The following is a 21,654-nucleotide window of genomic DNA, read 5'->3' on the forward strand; positions in this document are numbered from 1 at the left end:
ACCTATTGGTCAGCTGTTGTAACTGTGTAAAAATGCAAGATGGCCGAAATAGGAGCAGAGGCGCAGTACACTTTAGGATGAGTTGTAAGTTGTAAAATTATGGCAAAACGTGTTCACTTTTTAAAGTAAGTTGACATTATTATTGCATGAATAGCTTAAGAAGCTTAAGAAGAACTAAGGGGCATTTAATGATCCAAATAATGACAAAATGAGTCAAGAAATCCATTAACTGTGTCCTTGAGTTCGAGTCCCAGATTGACCTCCTGGTCACTCACTTCAAACATTCTACAAAGTTTACACTTTTATGATATAGATGTGTTCGATTTAAAAAAAAAAAAAAATATATATATATATATATATATATATATATATATATATACTTTATTCAACAAATGTATAGAATACATACATTTTACACTTTTACTCTGGCTTTTATACATCTGCACAGCTGGTCTTTTCAGTTATTTTAGTCTATCTGCCCTGTTTATTTTTATGCATTTATTGTTTTTAATGTTTGTTTTGTTTTATCCTGATCTTACAGTTGTACAGCACTTAGTGATGATCTTGTATTGCTTTTTAAATGCATTATAAATAAATATGGCATGGTATGGTAGAGGAAATGTAAACTTCTTCTTACTTCTTTTCATAAAGTGGCTAATTTTTATTTCTGGTCAGCAGCCAGTGTAAGCTGAGCAAACATTGGGGCTGAGATTTTTTAATTTTCTGTCTCAGGAATTTTATGATCCTTCACCTCAACTGAAGTTCCAGGTTAAGAAAATGGAAACAGATATCTGTGTTTAAAAATGTATTCAGTTTTTGTCAGATTCCAATGAATAGTTGCATGTGAGCCCAGACTGGTCCCGGCATGTTAACCTTTTTTATCACAGAGATGCCATGTTTATGGACCAAATGACTGATGTGGCGTGAGATTTGTCCAGTAAGTGTGTTTTGAAGAAAAGTTGTTTGGGTTGGCGCTGCAGCCCGTTGGTGTGTGCAGGCTAATCAGCTATCCAGGCCATCAGTGGGCATATCCTGGCATTGTCCTGCTGAGTCTGTTAGGTGGTCTGTGTTTACAAATTTGTGAGCCAAGTGGTATTCTGTTCTTTTTGACTTAACCTGACTTGGGGAGGGCTGTTTGGCCAGCAGCGTCTGGTATAAAGCAGAGCGTAGCAGGTTTGCAGGCAGACCCCGACAACATGTGCGTTATATGATCACAGCAACTTTAAATCTGGAGCAATGAAGGTAGGACAAATGATTTTGCGTGTACCTCAACTGCTGTGGACCACAATTATTTAATAGTTTTTTTGTGTTACCAGGCATTTTTGAAAATCTCTCTTTGGCTGTCATGTTTTCTTCTGCACCATACTGGTGAGTGTGTCATGAAAGTATTTTCATTTTGAATTCAAGGTCAATGAGATAGACAATAGAGGATGCGCCTCTAGAAATAAAAGATAAAGTCAAGAGGAAACTACCAAGAAACCATCATAATTCAGGTTGTGATGCAGAATTGACAATCACCTTGATGGTCTTTAATCAAAATACTGTTAAGACAATGTATATGTAGACGAACACGCAAATAATTGAAATTCAAAGGTGTTCAGATCAAAGAAGCACAGTCAAGCTGGATCTTTCATTTGACTGGAAAGGTTGGCTGTGCAGGGTTGTGATAGACCCGTGTCGTTTGGACAACTGGAAAGAAAGACCGGAAACCTGTTGGTACTGGGCAAACCATTGATGTTCAGTGATGAAGGAGAACATGAAGAGGATAGGTGTGACTACGGCCGATGACCAACATATGGTCAGCTGGGAGAGGCTAACATGCGCTGGCATCCCCTGACAGGATATTTAAAAACACACACAAGTAGAAAGAATTTGACTTTGGTTTTGTTCACTACTTGTGTAGCATAAAAACATGACATAATATAAAGTGACTAGAGCAGCATATGGTGGCGCGGACTGACTAACAAGTGCAAAAATAGGGTGAGTTGTGAATTGCAATAGGAAAATTAGCAAAGGTTTTTGCTACCGCAGTGGCTGGATGAAGAAGCTGTGAAAAGGTATTTTCACTTTGAGACATAAAGTCCTTAAACTAATGGCAAAGTCAAGGTCCGTTGCCAAATCAGGACCCCCAAGTCATTCAGAGTTGCATGCAAGAGCATTTCGTATAGTTTGCAAGAAATTTAAAATGCACCGCCTGAAAAATTCACAGATTGTAAAGGTTTTTCATAATTCTCGAAAAAAAAGGAGGATTAAAGATGCCGACACCATGACGTTGGGTGAATGATGGAAGAGCAGGTGTATATCTGTACTTTGTGGAGAGTTGCTGGTAAAGGCGTATGTCTTTTCACTCAGAGATGCTTTATTTCCAGTTGTAGATCAATATTTTGTTTAGTCCACAACTGTGGTTAAAATGTCTGTTCCCGTTCAGATTTAGTTTTGATACACGTGCCTTGAACTATCAAGACTAGAACGTATAGCTGAAGCTCAAAAGAAGGGCAGCATCTTAGGAAGTTGAAAACAAGACCAAAGGTTTCAAGTTTTGGGGATTAAGTATAAACATCTATGGACTCTTCTTCCCCTACTAAATTTGGAGGAACTTAATTTATAATCTTATGCCAACCATCCCGTCTAGTAAAAATGCATTCGAGTCTGTGGCCACCTGACGATCCTACGACGCTCAGCCATCTGACCCCACTGTTTTTCATGTGCCCAGTTTGTTCAGCAGGGTCGACTGGGAGATGCAGCCTATTTGGACGACATCATGTCCACACCTTTGATGGTGTTTTGTACCAGTTTCCTGGAGACTGCAGTTACCTTCTGGCTGGTGACTGCAAGCGCCGCTCCTTCACACTGATGGGTGAGTCACACTCTTGGTGGTCTTGTCATATGCATATCGTCACGCACCAGTAAGACTCAGACGACCACTTCCACAGTCTCAGGTTATTTAGAATCTTCACTTGAACCGATCGCTTGTACAAATGCTCAGTGGTTCGCACTGAGCGGGACATGAACCATGTAGCATCTTGCTTTTAAACTCGCCCCTGAATAATATGTTGCTTAATGGTCATCTATTTTTAGTATCGTGTACAAAACGATAATCCTTTTTAGCCTTTGATACTGAAATTAAATTATAATTAGATCTGAATTAAAATCATGGTTTTTAACAAAAGACAAGAAGATGAAATAAGATTTTCATTCAAATGTTTATATTTTGAATAAAGTGGTATTTTATTTAATAAAAACTTGTCAAGTTATATCATACTCACCCTCCTTTTGGTATATTTTATATTGAAGCACATTTAGATGTTGTCTGTCTAATGGAAGAAGAGTATTGAACAATTGTATTTTGTGTCCACAGCTGATTTCATTGATGGCAAAAGAACTGGGGTGACCCTTTTTCTGGGCGACGCTTTTGAGCTTCACCTATCTGTGAACGGCCTGCTGACGCAAGGAGAGAAGATGTTAGTATAACTGAGAACATTGTTACAAACTGGTACAATAGCATCCCAATTACTGTAAATATAAGTATATGTCTCTCCTACGATAGGTTGTCTCTCCCTTATGCATCACATTCTGTGTTTGCTGGGATGGAGCTGGGCTATTACAAGCTTTGGAGTGAGGAGTTTGGCTTCAGTGTTAGCATTGACAATGGCGCCAACATCGCCCTGACCATGAGCAAAGAGCATGCGAACCTCACGTGCGGCCTCTGTGGCAACTTCAACTCCGAGCCAGCTGATGAGTACACAGCTCAGGAAGGTAAGGCCATGATAGACCATGATTATATTTTCATGCTGGAGTCAAAGTGAAACTGTAAACACGGGAGGCTTGATTTTTACGGGAATAAAGGAAATGGTTTTAGTCACAGGCTTTCCAAAGCAGGAAGTACAGCTATATAAAACAGGAAACATTCACACAGCATTGAAGAACAGTGGGAGGATGAGATTAACGGCAGATCTGTCATCTTACTTTTGTGTGTGTAATTCCAGGATTCCTCACGGAGGACAGTTATGACTTTGCAAATTCATGGGCGGCAAAGGGCACCGGTGAAGTCTGCCGGCGTGTTTCCACTCCCAGCCGTTCATGCAACACCTCCAAAGAGACATCGACGGTCAGAGACACAGAGTTGATTCACATGTAAAGTGACGAGCGTCGCAATGAACTGCAAAGTGTGGGTGGTTGTGTGGGTGTGAAGTGAAAAGAAGGTGCAAAGGGAATTTCCTGTATTAAGGGCATCTGCAATTTGCAACCGTATAAAAGATCAAGATAAGCATCATCAAGTTCTTCGTCCGTTATGTATCAGTGGTGATGATGATAGGTAGTCAAATGAGATTTTCTTTCCTCAACAGCAATTGCTTCTTTCCTCTTTGACAAATGGTATTAAATTAAATAAAGTGGAACTCTTGGGTCCTGTCAGGGCTTTAAAAATCGACTTGTCTTTCAGATCCTGTCTGCCTGTAGTGTCCTGCAGACCTCCTCCTTGTTCCTGCAATGTGCCCACCTGGTGTCTGTGGATGCCTTTCTGTTGTTGTGTCAGGAAGAGGCCTGTGTGTGCGACCAGGCCACGGGAGAAGATTGCTACTGTCCAATCCTATTGGAGTTCGCCCGCACATGTCAAGCGCATGGAGTCATGTTGCGTAACTGGATGGAGGAGAGTCAGTGCTGTGAGTGTCATATCTATACTGGTGGAAAGTTTACAATCAAGTTGAACTGTGTGTGTGCAGTCCCCAGGTGTCCAATTGGGATGCAGTACAGTGAATGCACACGGGCTTGTTCAACACAGTGTCACAGTCTAAACATCCAGGAGATCTGCAAGGAGGAGTGTGTGGATGGCTGCACATGCCCTGGTAACACCCGCCTCACTGCTCCCGTGTTTTACGGGTGTTTAATCTGTCATCTAAATGTTCCAGTGGGGAAGGTTTTGGACGGAAATCGCTGTGTGGAGGTTTCCCAATGCTCCTGCGTACACATGGGACGCCACTTCCCACCGGGAGCGTCCATCTCGCAGGACTGCAACACCTGGTGAGAACAGTCACATGAATAATGCTGAAACGTGTGTACTTGATCTGACTCACATTTGTCTTCCTTCAGTGTGTGTCGTCATGGCTCTTGGGAATGCACCAACGAAGACTGCCCCGGTGAGGTGGTAGAAGCAGAACTGCTAGAGAGTATTCAAGTGACCTTACTCCTCTGGTCCTGTCTATAGGCGAGTGCATGGTGGTGGGACAGTCTCACTTCAAGACCTTTGACAACAAGTTTTTCACTTTCACGGGACAATGTCAGTTCCTTCTGTCCAGAGACTGCACTGATCAGGAGTTTTCCATCATAATTGAGAATGTTCAGGTAGTTTGCCGCTTCATTTTAGCCTTGTCTCTTTCTGAATTTATTTCGGTAACACTTTTCCTCTATTAATGCATTTTCCTCCATTAATTGCAGTTGTCATTCTGTTTCTTTTTTTTTGTCTGGTGTTTCATTTTAGTGTGCGGATGACCAGGATGCTGTCTGCACACGCTCAGTGACAGTCAGCTTGCCCACCCTAGACAACATGACAGTGAGGCTAAAGCATGGAGGTGTGGTCTCTGTAAATGGCATGGACATTCAAACGCCAATGTTTCATGGTAAGAAATAAGGTTTTCTTACTTAAGGTTAGAAAAAAGGTTTTCTACTTTTCTACCAGTTTGGTATTACATGAATTTGCACTACTTCTCAGGTCAGCTGCACATCCAAAGATCTGTCCAGTCTTCAGTGCATTTGAAGCTCAGAGACAGCCTTCAGCTGAACTGGGATGGGAGGGGTCGTGTGCTCTTAAAGGTGAAAGGTTAGCTGTTGGTCCTGAAAAGGTCCAAAACTGAAATTGTGTACATCCACCTCCACAGCTGGAGCCGAAGTGGGCTGGGAAGACGTGCGGCCTCTGCGGAAACTACAACGGCAACCAAGGTGACGACTTCTTGACTGGATCAGGACTGATCGAGTCGAGCCCTCAGACTTTCGGTCATGCATGGAGAATCAATGGAGACTGCCAGTCTGCCGTCAAACCTGATACAGATCCATGTTCCATCAACCCCAAAAGAGGTATGTGTGGGTTAGTGCTTGTCACGGAACGAACTGACAGAGCTTCACTGGATTGGTAGTGCGGTTTGCTGAAGAGGGCTGTTCAGCGATGATGTCGGAGATCTTCAGTCCATGTCACTTTCTGGTGAACCCCAGTCCCTTCCACCGGATCTGTCGTTACGATGTCTGTGCCTGTGAGGATGGTGAGGAGTGTTTGTGTTCCACTTTGGCCTCATACGCCGCTGCCTGCGCTGCTAAAGGAGTGATGCTCCGCTGGAGGTCACCTTCACTCTGCGGTAGGTTTCAGGAATCTCAGTCGAGGGAAAAACCTGAGTAAAAATGCCTTTCATTTCAAATAAAATGGCTTTTGATATTGTGACCCAAAATAGCCAGAGGTGTGAAAGTCAGCAAGTATTAAGATTTATTGAATTAGCCAAGTTTAATTTTAAACTTTGAGCTCTTCTTTTGCTCTCGAGTTTAAAATGAGTTTGAACTGTTGTAGTGCATGATATGACTTGCCGTATGAAGGGTGTCTGATATTTTAATCATGAAAAAGGCTGTTTTATAGCATTTCTGTGTCAGTCTTTTATAGTGTGATGTCATATCCTAGCTCTTTCTTCACTCCAAACAGAGATGGAATGTCCTAGCGGTCAAGTCTATGAAGCCTGTGGAAACATCTGTGACCGATCATGTCGGTCTCTGTCTGGAGCCGAGTCTGGTTGCCAGTACGAGCGTGATGTGTGTGAGGAGGGCTGCGTCTGCCCGGCTGGAAAATACCTGAGCGACTCTGGAGAGTGTGTGACGGCCGACCGGTGCACCTGTCTGCATGACGGACAGCTCTACCAGCCCAACGACGTCTACGCCGAACGCAACAGCGTCTGGTCAGTGACTGATCTTAGAAGGGAGCCTTGGTGAGGGCACTCGCTCATGTTGCTCTTTTGTGTGTGTCCTGTGTAGCTACTGTGAGAATGGTGCGATGCGCTGCAGCTCCACCGAAATGAGCAGTCTAATGTCAGACTTCTTCTATGATGACGACACTGCTCCAGCAAGAGGTTCTTTGATTATCTTTCCTCCCCTCATTCATCATCACTGACCTCTAGACTTCTACTGATCACAGGTTCTCACACAGGAGCTCTTAAATAATCTATTTTTAAACATCATTTGTAGTACCTAATGCCTGATCACTTTTATAATTTCAAAAGTGTTTCAAGTTATATCTGACTTATCTATCTGTGTTTAGAATGCTGTACCCTTGCTCCACATAGCATGAGGATAGTGTGGTTCTTATGACCTCAAAAATCTCAGTCAGGTACTTTACCAAGCACACTGAAGGGGGGGGGGGATTCTGAGAAACCTTTGTTCAGCATCATATGTTTAACTTTTAACACAAGAGCTCCAGTGGTCATAGTAACAGTTACAGAGACACAGATTCAATATTTGTGATAAAGCCACAATTGTCTTCAGAACTTACAAAGGGCTGAAGCAAAGGATAGAAAAAAATGAACCAGCCATCAAGCCATTGAGCCTTCAATTACTATTGTGCCATTCAATTCACTAAGGTGAACCCCCAATTCCAAATCTGAGTTGGATAGGAAAATGAAGAAGTCTGATTGATATTACACAAGATGTATTTCATTGAAAGTGACCCCACTGGGAACCCATTAGTGTTTAGTAAACTTGCGATAATTATGAAACCATTCTGTGGTGTGATGTGCTTCACTTCATTAATAAGAGAGATATTTATCAAGGGAGCAACAGCAGGCAGTACTGAGGGAAGATGAGTTGAAAAAGCAGCTGAAGGAATTTTCTTTTTCAAAGACAGTTGGGGAATAGGTGTCATGATTTCTACCATTAGAAATACTCTCCTGTTGCTGCTATTTTTATTTTTTTCTGTCTTGTTACACACTAGAAAAAGCAGGAAAAAACAAGTCGAGTGGCCAGTCTGAAGTGCATTTCTGCAGTGCGGTCAACCAGAAACAGACCAACCTCTGTCCTCAGTCAGATGAAAGCATTTCAGAAAAAGTATTCCTCCACTTTTGCTTGATTAATGCTTCTTCATAAGCCATTAATCAGGAATGCAAATCCGTATCTTAGCACTGTTATTGATCTGCTTGAATTATTAAAACACTGACAAGTTTATTTCTACATGCAGAACGACGGGCGGCCTCGTGCTATCCACCTCTAGTTCGTGCAGATTGTGAACGTGGAGGATCTGGTCTGGAGTGTGCCAGAGACTGTCGGAACCTGGACCTTCCTTGTGTCTCTCAGGCGTGCATCCCTGGCTGTCTCTGTCCGCCCGGCACAGTAGGAGTCGATAAATCACTAGTTAAGAATCAATCCCACCAACTCGCTTATTGTGCGATTTCAGGTACGTCACGGTGAGGACTGCATCCAGCCCGAACAGTGTCCCTGTTACCTTCACAACAAGCCCTATGTATCAGGGCAGAGCGTAACTGTAGACTGCAACACCTGGTAAACACACATTTTGTGGATTAGCTGGTGTGAATATAAGTGGCTGTGATTCTATAATGTCTCCTGTTTTAGCATGTGCGAAAAAAGGAAGTGGCAGTGCACGAACAAACCATGCGATGGCGTGTGCCGCACTGTGGGGGAGGGGCATTACATCACATTTGATGGCCTGAAGTACTCGTTCCCTGGTCTCTGCCAGTATGTTCTGGTTCAGGTGAGACGAATGACATACCTCCGACTCCATTTTCAATTGTTTCTGTTAGCATTCAGTAAATGACATGCACTCTGTAGGATATGTGCAATGGAGAGGAGGGACTGTTCAGAGTATTGGTGGAAAATGAGGCCTGTGGAATTGTGGGGCATCGATGTGCCAAAGCAATAACAGTCTACTATCATGGTGGGATGATTGTGATGCAGCATGGAGAGGTAACACACACACACACACACAAGACCTCTCATATACATAATGCTTTCCCCAGTCTCTCACTCTTAACTTAACCATCCAAAACAAATGGCTAACCTTAACCAGCACTTAAGTCCAATTATAATAAACTTCTTTTATGGACATATTAATAATCCTTGTATGTCCCCACAAAGCAAAATGTCCTCATAGAAGGTGGCTTGTCAAGGCACTCACAAGACTACATAGGGACTTGGGGGGTCAGAAAACCCTACACAATTATAGATCAGTGAATACAATTTTGTCAGATCAGTGAACTTAAAATTGTTATTAAGATGTCATAAATTTCATTTTACACTTTTTTGTCAATTTTCTGATCAGTTTTATCAAGTGGTTTTGTCAATACAATTGAGTATTTTCCCATCCCCAGACAAGAGCTGTGACCCATTGAACTGGCCTTAGAAGTAGCTGCACCACAGTACTGTAGTTTGATGTGTTTCTTCCATTTCCTTTTGTCCATTTACGTGATTCCAGGTGAAGATGAAGCGTCCAGTGCCTCTGACTGCCAAAGTTGAGATCATTCGATCGGGTCAATTTTACACCGTGTTGCTGGGAAAACATATCTCGCTCAGCTGGGACCGTGGAACCAACGTAGTGGTCCACATCTCCGCCTCGTACCGAGTATGTACATTCTCCACTTTCTACTGAAGGACTCTTAAAATTGTCGTGTGTTCAAAATGAACAATTTGTGCGCAGGGCCGTGTGTGTGGACTCTGCGGCAACTTTGATGGAAACATCAACAATGACTTAGTGAGCAGCAACAATCAACTGGAGGTGGACTCTTCTCACTTTGGCAATTCTTGGAAAGTGAATCCTAGCTGCGCTGACGTGACTGAGGTATGCGCATGAATGAGCCCCACCCAAAGTCGCTAGCTAAGCACGTTTCCCCGCAGATACCTGCTCCCTGTGCTGAAGACATCGTCAAACTGGTGACAGTGGAGCAGTCGTGTCGTCTTCTCACCGGGCCTGTCTTTAAAGCCTGTAACAGTCAGGTGACTAATTGAACCCCAGTTGTTTCTCATCACGCTTGCCCTCCACTCCATGCCTGTCATCTGTTCTGTAGGTGGATCCAGAACGTTATGTGGGGATGTGTGTGGAAGCGGCTTGCTCTTGTCACTCAGTGGGCGACTGCGCATGTTTTTGTGATGTCATCGCTGCCTACGCTCAGGCCTGTTTGGAGAAGAGCATATCTCTCACATGGAGATCCAATGAACTTTGCCGTGAGTGTACAGCCATTACTCATGATGTTTAAATCATGTTGTTCAAATAAGTACAGGTCTGTCTTGCTCATTGCTTGCTCTCATCTGGCATAGCTATGAGCTGTGAGGAGTTGAACCCAAAGCTGGCAGCTGCAGGGGAGGAGTTATGCCAGTGGAGGTATAATGCCTGTGGTCCAGCATGTCCAATCACCTGTCAGCACCCAGAACCCATCCGCTGTTCCCACACCTGTGTGGAAGGTTGCCATGCCTACTGTCCTCCAGGTACCATATTGATTATTTGAAAAAAAAAAAAAATCAGGCGTTAATAATGAAGATGTGTTGTGTTCTATCAGGCCAGTTGTTGGATGAGGTGACCATGAGCTGTGTGGATCCCTCCCAGTGTCAGGTGTGTGTTCATGAGGGTCAGAGAGTCTCTCATGACAGTCGAGTCATTCTCAACCACGACGACCCCAACCACTGCAAAATATGGTAACGTTCTCATCCTGAGTCTTTAGAATCAATTCAATGTGTAAAGTAATGTGTTCTGTTGCTCTTCAGTCACTGCAACAACAACACCTTGAGTTGCGAGGACTGCGCCTCAATCACCGCCATCACCACTCCATCACCAGTATTTTCCACCATGCCATCATTCACAACTCAAATGCCAGAGGGCACCTGCGATCGTGCCATGGACCTGGCGTTTCTTCTGGATGGTTCCGCGGCCCTCAGTGAAGATGGATTCCAGGCTGCCAAGAAGTTCATTCTCAGGGTGGTTGACCGGTTCCGCATGGGTTCCGCTCACACCCGAGCCACCGTGCTGCTTTATCACTCTGGAGTAAAAACAGACAACCTGCAGGTACGGGACCCAAATTGTTTCCAGCCTTTTCATTCTGAGGTCAGCACCAAAAGTCAAACAACAAAATAATTTGACCTTTATGTGGACCTAAATCCATGAACGTAATTTTGGAGATGAGCGAAACAATGTGAGTTTTCAACTCATTAAATCCAATGTATATTATCTATATTGTTACGTACTTTTTTAGCATTTGAAAATTTGTTGATATTGAGCAATAAGCTCATTGGATTTTAGTAGTAGTAGTAGTAGTAGTAGTAGTAGTAGTAGTAGTAGTAGTAGTAATCACATAACCTCCTAGGCAGAGGTAAAAACTCTATGTGAAGTGGATCTTTGGTTTATTTACTTCTAATTAATGCCCTTATGTGAGATTTATTGGCTTTTCTTTCTGGATGTGCACCTACTTTTTTCAATCTCACTGATAAATGCATGCGCAGAACTCACCAGGAAATAAATCTTGTTGGTCTATCGGCATGGTAATTAGAACACTCTGACTGTGACACAAAAAAGGACAAAGTGCTGTCTCTGATGGAGTGTGCTCTCTTTGTGCTCTCTGTCAGCAATTACATGTCGAAAAAGTTCTCTCTTAAGGCCAGAAGGAAAGAACTGGACTTTCAAAGCTGCATTGTATAAAACAAGATACTAATTGAAATTGGAACTAGCAGGAAGATGATGCCTGCTTGTAATTTTCTTTATAAAGTTTATGGTCTTGATATGTGGTTTCCTGGATGTAACTCCAATCCTATGAGTACATAACAGAGTTCGCCATTTGTGTATCTCATTTGAGGCAACGCCTCTGCAGTGAAAGATCTTTCTATATTCTCTACCCAGTTGGGCAAATAGCTATCCCTCCAGTACCACGACTTTTTGAAACTCAGTAATGAAGACAAGGCTCATTTAACGGCTAACTTAAGATTTGGATCACAATGATGTGTGACACTGAGGCCGCTGTTTCACAAAGTGATATACAAAGTCAAGAGTAGCAGCAATGTTTAACTACCCACAAAATATTGAGTTAGCTAAGCTCTTTTCTCGGCAGTGAAGCATGTGTTGATTTCTCCGTCACATTGGGCCATTTGAGTCAGCTGCTTCATCGGCTGTAAAAGCTCACTTGTATTCTGTTGGTGGTTTATCTAGCATAAATCTACCAATGAAAGAGCTGCCTCTGGGCAAGTGTCTTTTCAGCATCTCAAAGACTTCTGTTAAAGACCTGCACTTCTGCCATCTCAACATGCCCTCTTTTGCCTGCAGGTCCAAAAGTGGCTCTTCAAGAAGATTGTGCGTGAACTTCATTACGCTGGAGGAGACGCAGCCTTCTTGGACGAGGCCATCAAGTATCTGGTTTTCAACATCTACGACAAGAACAAGCGTAAACACGCAGGCCGGATTGCCATCATCCTCACTGGCAGTGCCAACCCTCGGCCGGTGAACAAAATGGTCATGAGGATCCAGAAAGCATCTGTCACCACCCTAACCGTAGCTCTCGGTCCTGGGGTGGATATCGCACAGATAAATGAAATTACCAAGGCAAACCCAAACAATAGAGTGTATGTGTTGAGCAGTACACGGGAGCTGAGTGATGGGCTTCCGGAAATGATTGATTATCTCTGTGGTTTGGGACTGGAGCCCATTGCACCGACTCTGCCCGCACAGAGGACACCCTCAACTCCACAACCTCCTCATGTGGAGCCAAATGTCGAACATCCAAGCGCTCGTTCTCCAACCACACCAGGATTCCTACCTCCCACCGTCAACCCATCAACTCCCACCGAAGAAATCACGTTCATCATTGAAGGTTCTGACTCAGTCGGTCAGGAAAATTTTAACAAGACTATCCTTTTTCTGGAGAAAGTTATCACCCGGCTGGCAGACAGAGAGAAGTTAACCCATATCACCATTATCCAGTATTCAATGAACATAACCATCGAGATCAACCAGTGGGAATTGTGGAAGCAAAAGCAGCTGCTGAGGGAGCGGCTGAAGAAGGTCCCTTGGAGAGGTGGTAGTGAGACAAACACATGGTCTGCCATATCAAAAGTAGTCAAACGTCCACGTCAGCCGATCACTCCTCAGCTCGTCTTCCTGGTGACAGAGAACCCACCAACTGACACTGTGACTCGGCCACCATTCACAAGCAAGTTTACGCACGTGTATCCAATCGGTGTGGGACCGAGAGTACGACAGACTGACCTCACGCCCTTCAGCTACCCTCAGTCTCCACTGATCATCAAGGACTACAGCCAACTGTCGACTATTGTCCAACAAGTGATCAATATCACACACACAACTTTCCAACCTCTGTTCCCAACTCTTCGGCCGGCAGTGGTACCAACACTGTCCAACCTACCACCTTCAGGTACAGATGACACTCACCATGTGATCCAGTGAACTTGATAAGAACTCACTCAGCTGGGACCTTTCTCTTCACAGTACCGTGCAAGAAGCCCGTAGACGTCATGTTCCTCCTAAGAGCTGGCGAGCCATTTGAGGACATGAAGACGTTTGTCCAATCTTACATCAAATCTGCCGACATTGGTATAACTCACCCCATTTTTAACTTGAAAACATGCTCAGATAAAGTTTTAAAGCACAACCACGAGACTTCCTATCTAACCTTTGTGAATTAACTAGGGCCAGCACTTAAATATATTCATTTTGATGAATAAATTAATTGATGCATATAACACAGACTAGTAGAGTTCAATGTTTTGTTCGCATTTCCAGTCACCAATTCCAGGTGCAATGCATCAGCCAACGTGATGTCATAATAACCAAAGGGTTTAGGATGACTATGGACAGAAAATTTAAAGTTAAAAAAATATGTCCACAATACCGAATCACAGTGTCACCTGCTGTCCTGGAGGTGGAAGTGCACGACGTTGTGAGTGCAAAAATGTCGCTCATGATTTCTTTGTTGATAATTACAATGAAACAAACAGCACCGTCTGTTAGCATTCGAGCACAATCATATTTTGTAACATCTTTATTTTATTTCTGTGTATACATTCTGATTTGAAATTTTTCAAAAGGTTAGCGGCCTGTGTTTATTGTGTTTAATATTGTGTTTTCAGGACCAAAAGGCACCCACATCGGAGTGATTCAGTACGGAGATTCAAACACTGCCGAGCTCTCTTGGAAAGAAGAACAGAGCACGTCACGTCTTCTGGACCTGGTGAACCGAATACCGAACAGGAAGGCGGCAGCATCCGCTCTTGGTAGAGAATAGAAGTACACACGTTTATGCATTCAGAAACACACTTATGTTGGCTGACCTGTCTCTGTGCAGGCTCTGCTCTGAGGTTTGCTGTTCGCGCGGCAATTTCGCTGGTCAGCGGTGGGAGAGTGGGTGTAGCCAAAGTGGTGGTGATGCTTGTGACTGACAAGTCTGCTGATGATGTCCAGGAAGCAGCTAATGAGGCTCTGGCAGCAGGTATTTAAGCTAATGTCTCCTAATGATGATCATCTTTTTGCTTGCTGCATGCTGAATATGAAGCACCTTCATGAATAAGCCACTATAAGTGGCTTTCGTATAGTGAACCAGTGGTAAACAGATGACATGATCTCCTCCAGGTGTTTCAGTGTTTCCTGTTGGGATTGGACAGAACTACGACCATAATGAGCTCAGACTTCTTGATCCCAGTGGACAAAACACCCTGCACTTGACCAGCATGGATCAGCTCCTGATGCTTCTCACACTGGACCGCAGCTACACTGAGAAAATCTGCAGAGGTTCATCCACCTGCACACTCTTGGTTTTACTTCTTCGTAGAAATATCACTCATACGCTTCAGTTTCATTCTCAGCTGGTCCACGAGGTGTGTGTATGGACGATCACGGAAATGCAAGACAAGTAGGTCATATGTGGATAACAGAGCCCCAAAAGCAAGTTTTTTTTTTAACTATTGTAACCTTGTTTGTGTGTCCAAGCCTGGTGAGTCCTGGTTGCTGGAGGATGGATGTCACTTAGTCTTGTGCCATCCCAGCGGAGAAGTGACGATGCAGAATCACAAGATCAGCTGTGACAGACTTGCACCACCAACCTGCCGAAACCACGTGCCAGCTGTCAAAGTGCAGGACGCATGTAGCTGCCGCTGGGAGTGCCCCTGTAAGTGGACCTTCTTACACGCTCATGACCCACAAAACATATATTTGTCTGCATATAATTTCAATACTTGCTTTTAAACTTTTAAGTCTCTTGTTTTTTCTGTACTTGTCTCATATGAAAAGAAGGGAAGTCACCCTTCTCACCTTTTGGGCAGGGCTAAGAGCATTTAGGGATCAGACATGTTGCTCCAGGAAACAATGATGTCTGCAGCTGTGGTGGAAGCTGTGACCATCTGGTCTCAGAGCTACCACTCTCTGACTCACCCAAACCACGCCTACCCTAAATCATTGTAATTCTTAGATGCTTTGCAGTCAGATAATTTAGTAGGAGTTGGATAAGCCACATGCAACAACCTGAAGAAATACCTGAGGCTTGTGAATTAGCTGTATCAAAATAAGAAGCTACAGCTCTTTGAGAATCCTATCCAGGAGTCATATTTTCTAAGTACTGTACATGCAGATCAGATGTGGAATTCTAATCCAATGTTTTTGCTCTTATAGTCTGAGTTAATTTTTGATTGTCAACGTCCAAGTGTGTTTGTTTTCTGATGATCATCGTGTGTTTCTTCGTGCGCCTTCTCAGGCATCTGTATGGGCAGCTCCACCAATCACGTTGTGAGATTTGACAGCTTGGCACTTCGGCTGGATGTGGACAGCTCTTGCTCTTACACCCTCCTCAGTGTCAACAGAGGTGTCAGCGAAGGGTTGGAGGTCAAGCTCCACAGTGGTCCATGTCAAGACTCATCAAATTACAACCAGGTCTGCATGAAAGCCATGGAGGTCACTTATGGAGCTCGCAAGCTGCTGCTGAAGGATGACGTGACGGTGAGTGTGACTTTGTGGTTACTAGTAATGTGATACATGGGAACTGTGTCCAATGAAGGTGGAAAGGACGACTTTGGAGGGGAGAATAGTTTCTCGCTGTTGGCCTTGTTTTGAATCAAAGGTTCACATTCTTTATCGCGCTACAGCTGCGTTCAGTTTGTGTTTGGAAATTCAAAGCCACCATAATTCCAATCCAAGTTTCATTCAATGTCCCCTTGAATAGAAAGTGTTACTCCTCATACTAACCACAAATGGAGCAATGCTGTTGAGCAAGCATCAGTCATTTTGTTTTTTTCCTTGAAGTGAACATCAAAATAAAAAATGGCTTGAAATTTCACACGATATTGTTTGGTTAATGTGGTGTACATACCTGTAATGCTTTCTTGTGTTGGATTAGGTGTTCATAGGTGAGGAGAAGCTGTCGCTGCCTTGGCGACATGACGGTCTGGAGCTCGTGTGCTTCGGAGGCGTGATGCTGCAGCTGAAAATAGATGACAGCTACATCCTGTCATTCACTCCTCAGAGTAACGAGTTTACCATCACATTACATGGTTCAGCCACGACTCGGCACTCATCTGGGCTCTGCGGTACCAGATATATTATTAAACGCCACCATCCTTTCTCTTTCTGATGATCTCTTGCTGTGTTCACGCAGGAGCCTGTGGTGAGGAGGCAGCAAATGTTCTGACTCTGCGTAACGGCAGCCCAGCCGCTAATCAGCTCGCCTTCATCTCTGACTGGACTGCAGCCAAAGACGGTGGCGCGTGTGCGTTCAGACAAGGGGTCGAGTGTGTGTCCTCCATTTCAATGGGATGTCAGGCCCTACGCTCAGAGATATTCAAGCCATGCCACGCACACATACCAGTGCAGAGCGTTCTGGACAAGTGTGAAGAGCAAGCGTGTTCGGAATCAGATGTGTGTGAGCTGATTTCTGCCTACGCACATTTGTGTAGACAGAGCGGCGTGTGTGTCAACTGGAGGAGCCCCCACCTCTGCCGTGAGTTTGTTTTTGCCGAGGATCTTTTATTTTCATTCTTCTCTCCAAAAGCATTGATCATATTCTCACTTTATTTAACGTACAAAACAGGCCAGAAACAGTCACTTATTTCCAAAACTGTCTCTCTGCTTACCCACACATCTGCTTGTGTTAGGATCCTAAATCATTCCCTTTGAAGGAATCTTCAAACAAAATAAGGTAGCAGAGATTCAGGGCTTTTATTTTGAAGGTTTATGTTTCAGTTCCATTTACCAGCAAACAATAGAGACCGCTGCATTTTCACGCCCACCAGGCTTGACTGGCCTTCACCTCTGAAGGTTAAATTCATACTTGGCCTTTCAAACCAAACCATGTGTGTTGTTATCTTCAGAGCTGACTTCTAACTCCCCAGAGGCCGACAGCCTTGATCTTTAACCATAAATAAGAGCGAGCTTCTTGGCATGAGCTGAGATCTGAACTTCATCTTCCTTCTTCAGCATTAAAGTGCCCATCCTCCATGGAGTATCATGCATGTCGCACCGGGTGTGTGGAGGACTGTGGAACCCTTCAAAAGTTGGCTGCTGACCGGCCAGTTACCAGAGAGAACGAGACGTCCTGTATGACCACACCTACTGAAGGTTGCTTCTGTCCGGAGGGGAAAGTTGTGCGTCAGGGAGAGTGTGTATCACCGGAGGCATGTGGCCAGTGTGTGGACAGTCGTGGACGCTCATATAAGGTGAGAACCAAGAAATGTGCCACTGAAGAGCAAATAGGGACGAGTTTTATCTCTAAGAATGTTGTTGACTGACCTCTAGTGTTTAAAGTGCTGCACTACAATAACAGTTGGCTGGTTTGTGTAGTACTTACAGACCTGGGTTCCGAGTGAAAATCCTTGTATGATATGTATGTGCCTGGACCAAGAGCGTATCAACTGCACTGGAAGACCCTGTGATGATGTAAAGGGTATGATTTGTTCACAAATACTTGTTTATTTCATTGCATTAATTTGGTCCTTGTGTTGGTGTCTAGCTCCAAAATGTGGACCCTGTCAGACCCTAAGGGAAAAGAGAGGCTTCAAGTGCTGTCCAGAATATGAGTGTGGTCAGTTCTTGTAATGTTTCTCCCCAGAATTATAGAAAGAAATAATAATCAAATCTAAATGGATAAAATAACAATATACTAATATATAATGTTTTTTCTTTCATTTTAATAAATCTTTTTTTTCCCAGATTATTTTATTGATTTATTCTTAGATTTTCTGACGTTTGAACTTGTCACTTAATTTCCAGTGTGCGATCGTGTCAAGTGTGCGAGCCCTGAGGTTCCTCCCTGTGAAGACGGTCAGATAGCGCTCCTGAAAAACCCTGGAGAATGTCAACCTGCGCGTGAGTGCGGTGAGTTTCCTCCCAAGCGACACCTTGTTGTCAATTTCCAACACATTTGACTCTGTTTTTTTTTTCCCCAATGGCAGTTTGCAAAAAGGAGTTATGTTCCCGTCTGCCGCCACCTGCGTGCCCGGCTCATCGACAGCTCTCGGTGAAAAAGACCAAGTGCTGTGACGTTTACGAGTGTGTATGTAACTGCGTGAACATCACACGAACCTGCCAGCTTGGCTTCACCACGTCACTGCTAACAGATGACTGCGGCTGCACAGAGATCAAGTGCCTGCCGGACAAGGAAAGTGTTCTCTTTACATAACAAAATCAACTGTGAAGCCTAAGTAAAGTAAACAAAAAAAATATTTTAAAAAATAAATTTCACTGCATAATAAACAAGACTCTTTTTGGATCTCATCTGAACTTGTTTGAGCAGGTTTGTGTGGTAGACGGTGCCGTGCATCCAGTTGGCAGCGAGTGGGAACAGGGTTGTGAGAAATGCAAGTGCATCCAACAGCAGGGCCTATACGCATCAGTTTACATCGCCCGGTGCTCTCCACCTGTCTGTCAGCGCTCCTGCCCACTGGTAGGTCTCTCTCTGACACAGAACTGCTGCTCATAAGGATCCTAATTTGATTCATAATTCTGACAAAACAGGGGTCCACGTACACACTAACAAAAGGAGAATGCTGTGGAAAGTGTGTCCCAAGTAGCTGCGTGGAGTCAAGAGGAGTTATGCTGTTCGGAGGGAAACTCAGACAAGTACATTGACATGGCTAGGCATAAAATATAGCAGATATTTAATCATTGTTTGAGTCCGTTCATAGGTGGGCGAGGTATGGCAGTCTCCACGTGACAAGTGTGTGTTGAACAAGTGCGTAAGAGTCAACGATGAAGTATTAATCACCGCCTCAAATGTGAGCTGCTCCGCTCTGGACACTCCGTCCTGCCCTCTGGGCTCTGAGTTACGCTGCGTTACACGAGACTGCTGCCCTCTCTGCTACTGTGGTAAGTCTTGCAAACACTTTTATTTAGCCTTCAACTATGGAAGCAAAACTAGGATGTACTCCTACGTCACAACATGAGATAAAATTTCTGTTAACACGTTGCAGTGGCCATGTCTTTCCGGTAGAGGTCGCTGTCCTGTTGTAATTCACTTGTATGTATCGGTTCACAGCACCGCTGGATGTCTGCGTGCTGAACCACACGATCATTGGTGTATGTATGGCTGCTATATCTGTTTGAAATGAGATGAAAATCTTAATGAGTTTGGCAACATCTTTTGGTGCAGGCGGGGGAGAAGATGATGATAGACGCTTGTACACACTGTGAATGTCTGGTGAAAAACCCTGTGCTGAAGGAGTATAAATTGACCTGCACAATACTGGATTGTCCCACTTGTCAAATGGTAATGAGCATCTACACTGCGATGTAATGTTAAAATCCTAACATCACCACTGTCATCGTACACTAACCAGTGCACTCATTCTTTCACCATATCTCTCCACTCACCGTTCCTGAGAGGTGATTTCTCAGTAGGCAAAAATGTTCTTGTTGTTTCTCTTTCTTACTCAAGGAATGGTTGTGTGTATCATGTGGTTTTCAGGGCTACGCTCTGCAGAAGGAGGAGGGGGCTTGCTGCGGCCGCTGTGTTCCGTCTTCCTGCTACATGAGGAAGCCAGATGGGACACTCTTCACTCTCAAGGTAGCGGTGGTGGTGTCAGACTGCAGACTCTGTCGCCCTTGTGCTGTTGATCTTCATGAAACTGTATACTTTCATCAATCATTTTGCAAGATAACTTGGATGATTAGCTGCTTTGAATCTGCTAGATATGAACGACTTATTTCTCATGTTTCCAAATGTTTGGCGCCCAAGCAGGACCTCACGTTCTGCTTTGAATGTAAGATGATGTAAACTGAACTGGCGCGGTGTGAGTGTGCTCTCCTGCTTGCAGGTGAACACTACGGTGGAGGACGGCTGCACCATGTACACGTGTGGTGTGAACAGTAAAGGGGAGCTCAGCTTGAAGATCAAAGAGACATCCTGCCCTACTTTTAACCGACAAAAGTGCCTGGACGATGGGGTGAGACCACGATCATTAATGAATGCAATTAAAATGTACAATATACACAGCTTTTTCAAATTTAATTTTGTCTTCTAAATATATAGATAATATACCTTGTTTACATGTCAGTCATATCGCCTGTCATAGTAACTTATCAAGAGATATTTAATATTTTAAATACATAAATAATTTAATATTTTAATTACATTATATTTATAATTAATAATGAAAATAATTCTCAACCATGATATTTATATGAGTTTATTCATTGCCTGTGTTTGTTTATAGGGCGCCATCAGACAGATGGAAAGTACCTGCTGTGAGATGTGTGAGTAAGAAAAGGGCTGACATTATTTTCAATATCAGTTTTACTGAAGCCTGAATATTGGCGTGAAGGTGAGGAGCCGCCATGCAGGAGATCATTGGGAACTCTTAACTTTGTGAGAGTGGGCGATTGCCAATCTGAGCGTCAGATCGAACTGTACTACTGTGAGGTAAGCTACACACACACACACACACACACACACACACATTTAAGAATGATTAATAGTTTAACCCCGATGGATAATCCCTCAAAGTTCAGCAAAATCCCAACATCCGATTTTTTTAATGTCTTTGCCTTGTGGCCTGCGTATCCATCTGTCTTGCTACCAGGGCAAATGTCGCAGTAAGTCCATCTACTCCCTGGAGAGAGCTGCCGTAGAGCAGGAGTGTGTGTGCTGTGCTGCGACGGCGACAGAGCCGCTGAGCGTCCCCATTCTGTGTGCGAACGGCACCCAGACCCACCTCACCGTTCTGTCTGTGACGTCCTGCGACTGTCTGTCGAAACAATGCACCTAGACGCAAACCTGCACTTATGTATCACTGCTGAATTTGATTTTTATATCCATCAAACTATGTAAATGTATATATGTTTGTGCCCTCATGCTTTTACTGTATATTTGGGTATGAATAGAAAAGGTTGACTGAAGGTTGATTCCTTTTGTTAATTGATGGGAAAATAACAAAGGTCACTCACAAAAAACTCATTAATTTAATTCAACATTTATGGGTTTGAGTTGGAAGAGTTTGACTGTTAAAGGGGCTGTCGCAGTGGGTGAAACAGAAAAATAAACTTTTAAAAACATTCTATTGTGTTCATGAACAAAACTATTTCAGCATGGCATTCAACTATTTCTGAGTCCAAGTGCTGCAGTTCGGTGCTTTAATCCACCTGTAAATGGTGTGTGAGAGTGAGAGGGAGAGCGAACCTGGACGTGGTCCAGCGTGCTCCATCCG

General features: G+C 43.8%; 1 protein-coding gene across 1 annotated transcript; it reads left to right on the forward strand.

Annotated features, from left to right (window-relative positions):
- The first annotated feature begins 1,140 nt into the window (after window positions 1-1,140).
- On the forward strand, window positions 1,141-21,480 carry vwf (von Willebrand factor). The gene is made up of 53 exons (XM_053885116.1): window positions 1,141-1,242; window positions 1,317-1,368; window positions 2,714-2,857; window positions 3,359-3,461; window positions 3,548-3,756; window positions 3,987-4,108; window positions 4,442-4,661; window positions 4,722-4,844; window positions 4,908-5,019; window positions 5,089-5,135; window positions 5,204-5,340; window positions 5,477-5,615; window positions 5,708-5,808; window positions 5,874-6,069; window positions 6,129-6,344; window positions 6,680-6,929; window positions 7,006-7,100; window positions 8,201-8,352; window positions 8,417-8,520; window positions 8,593-8,731; window positions 8,809-8,943; window positions 9,452-9,598; window positions 9,674-9,814; window positions 9,871-9,969; window positions 10,041-10,197; window positions 10,291-10,458; window positions 10,530-10,665; window positions 10,735-11,032; window positions 12,281-13,385; window positions 13,460-13,564; window positions 14,101-14,244; window positions 14,316-14,459; window positions 14,600-14,758; window positions 14,833-14,879; window positions 14,957-15,134; window positions 15,717-15,958; window positions 16,356-16,545; window positions 16,614-16,955; window positions 17,432-17,670; window positions 17,795-17,897; window positions 17,964-18,035; window positions 18,224-18,328; window positions 18,406-18,609; window positions 18,745-18,896; window positions 18,968-19,072; window positions 19,138-19,318; window positions 19,488-19,528; window positions 19,602-19,718; window positions 19,917-20,015; window positions 20,266-20,394; window positions 20,665-20,704; window positions 20,773-20,870; window positions 21,031-21,480. Exons 1-53 carry the CDS (start codon window positions 1,237-1,239, stop codon window positions 21,214-21,216), a joined length of 8,475 nt encoding a protein of 2,824 aa, XP_053741091.1. The 5' UTR covers window positions 1,141-1,236; the 3' UTR covers window positions 21,217-21,480.
- Window positions 21,481-21,654: the final 174 nt, after the last annotated feature.

Source organism: Synchiropus splendidus, chromosome 14, assembly GCF_027744825.2.
Source record: "Synchiropus splendidus isolate RoL2022-P1 chromosome 14, RoL_Sspl_1.0, whole genome shotgun sequence".
Classification (NCBI taxonomy): domain Eukaryota; kingdom Metazoa; phylum Chordata; class Actinopteri; order Syngnathiformes; family Callionymidae; genus Synchiropus; species Synchiropus splendidus.

Excerpts from the sequence above, each read along its gene's own strand:
- vwf (XM_053885116.1), top strand. Across the intron at positions 2,858-3,358 it reads CCGCTCCTTCACACTGATGG|CTGATTTCATTGATGGCAAA; the intron begins GTGAGTCACACT and ends TTGTGTCCACAG. Across the intron at positions 16,956-17,431 it reads GAGGAGCCCCCACCTCTGCC|CATTAAAGTGCCCATCCTCC; the intron begins GTGAGTTTGTTT and ends TTCCTTCTTCAG.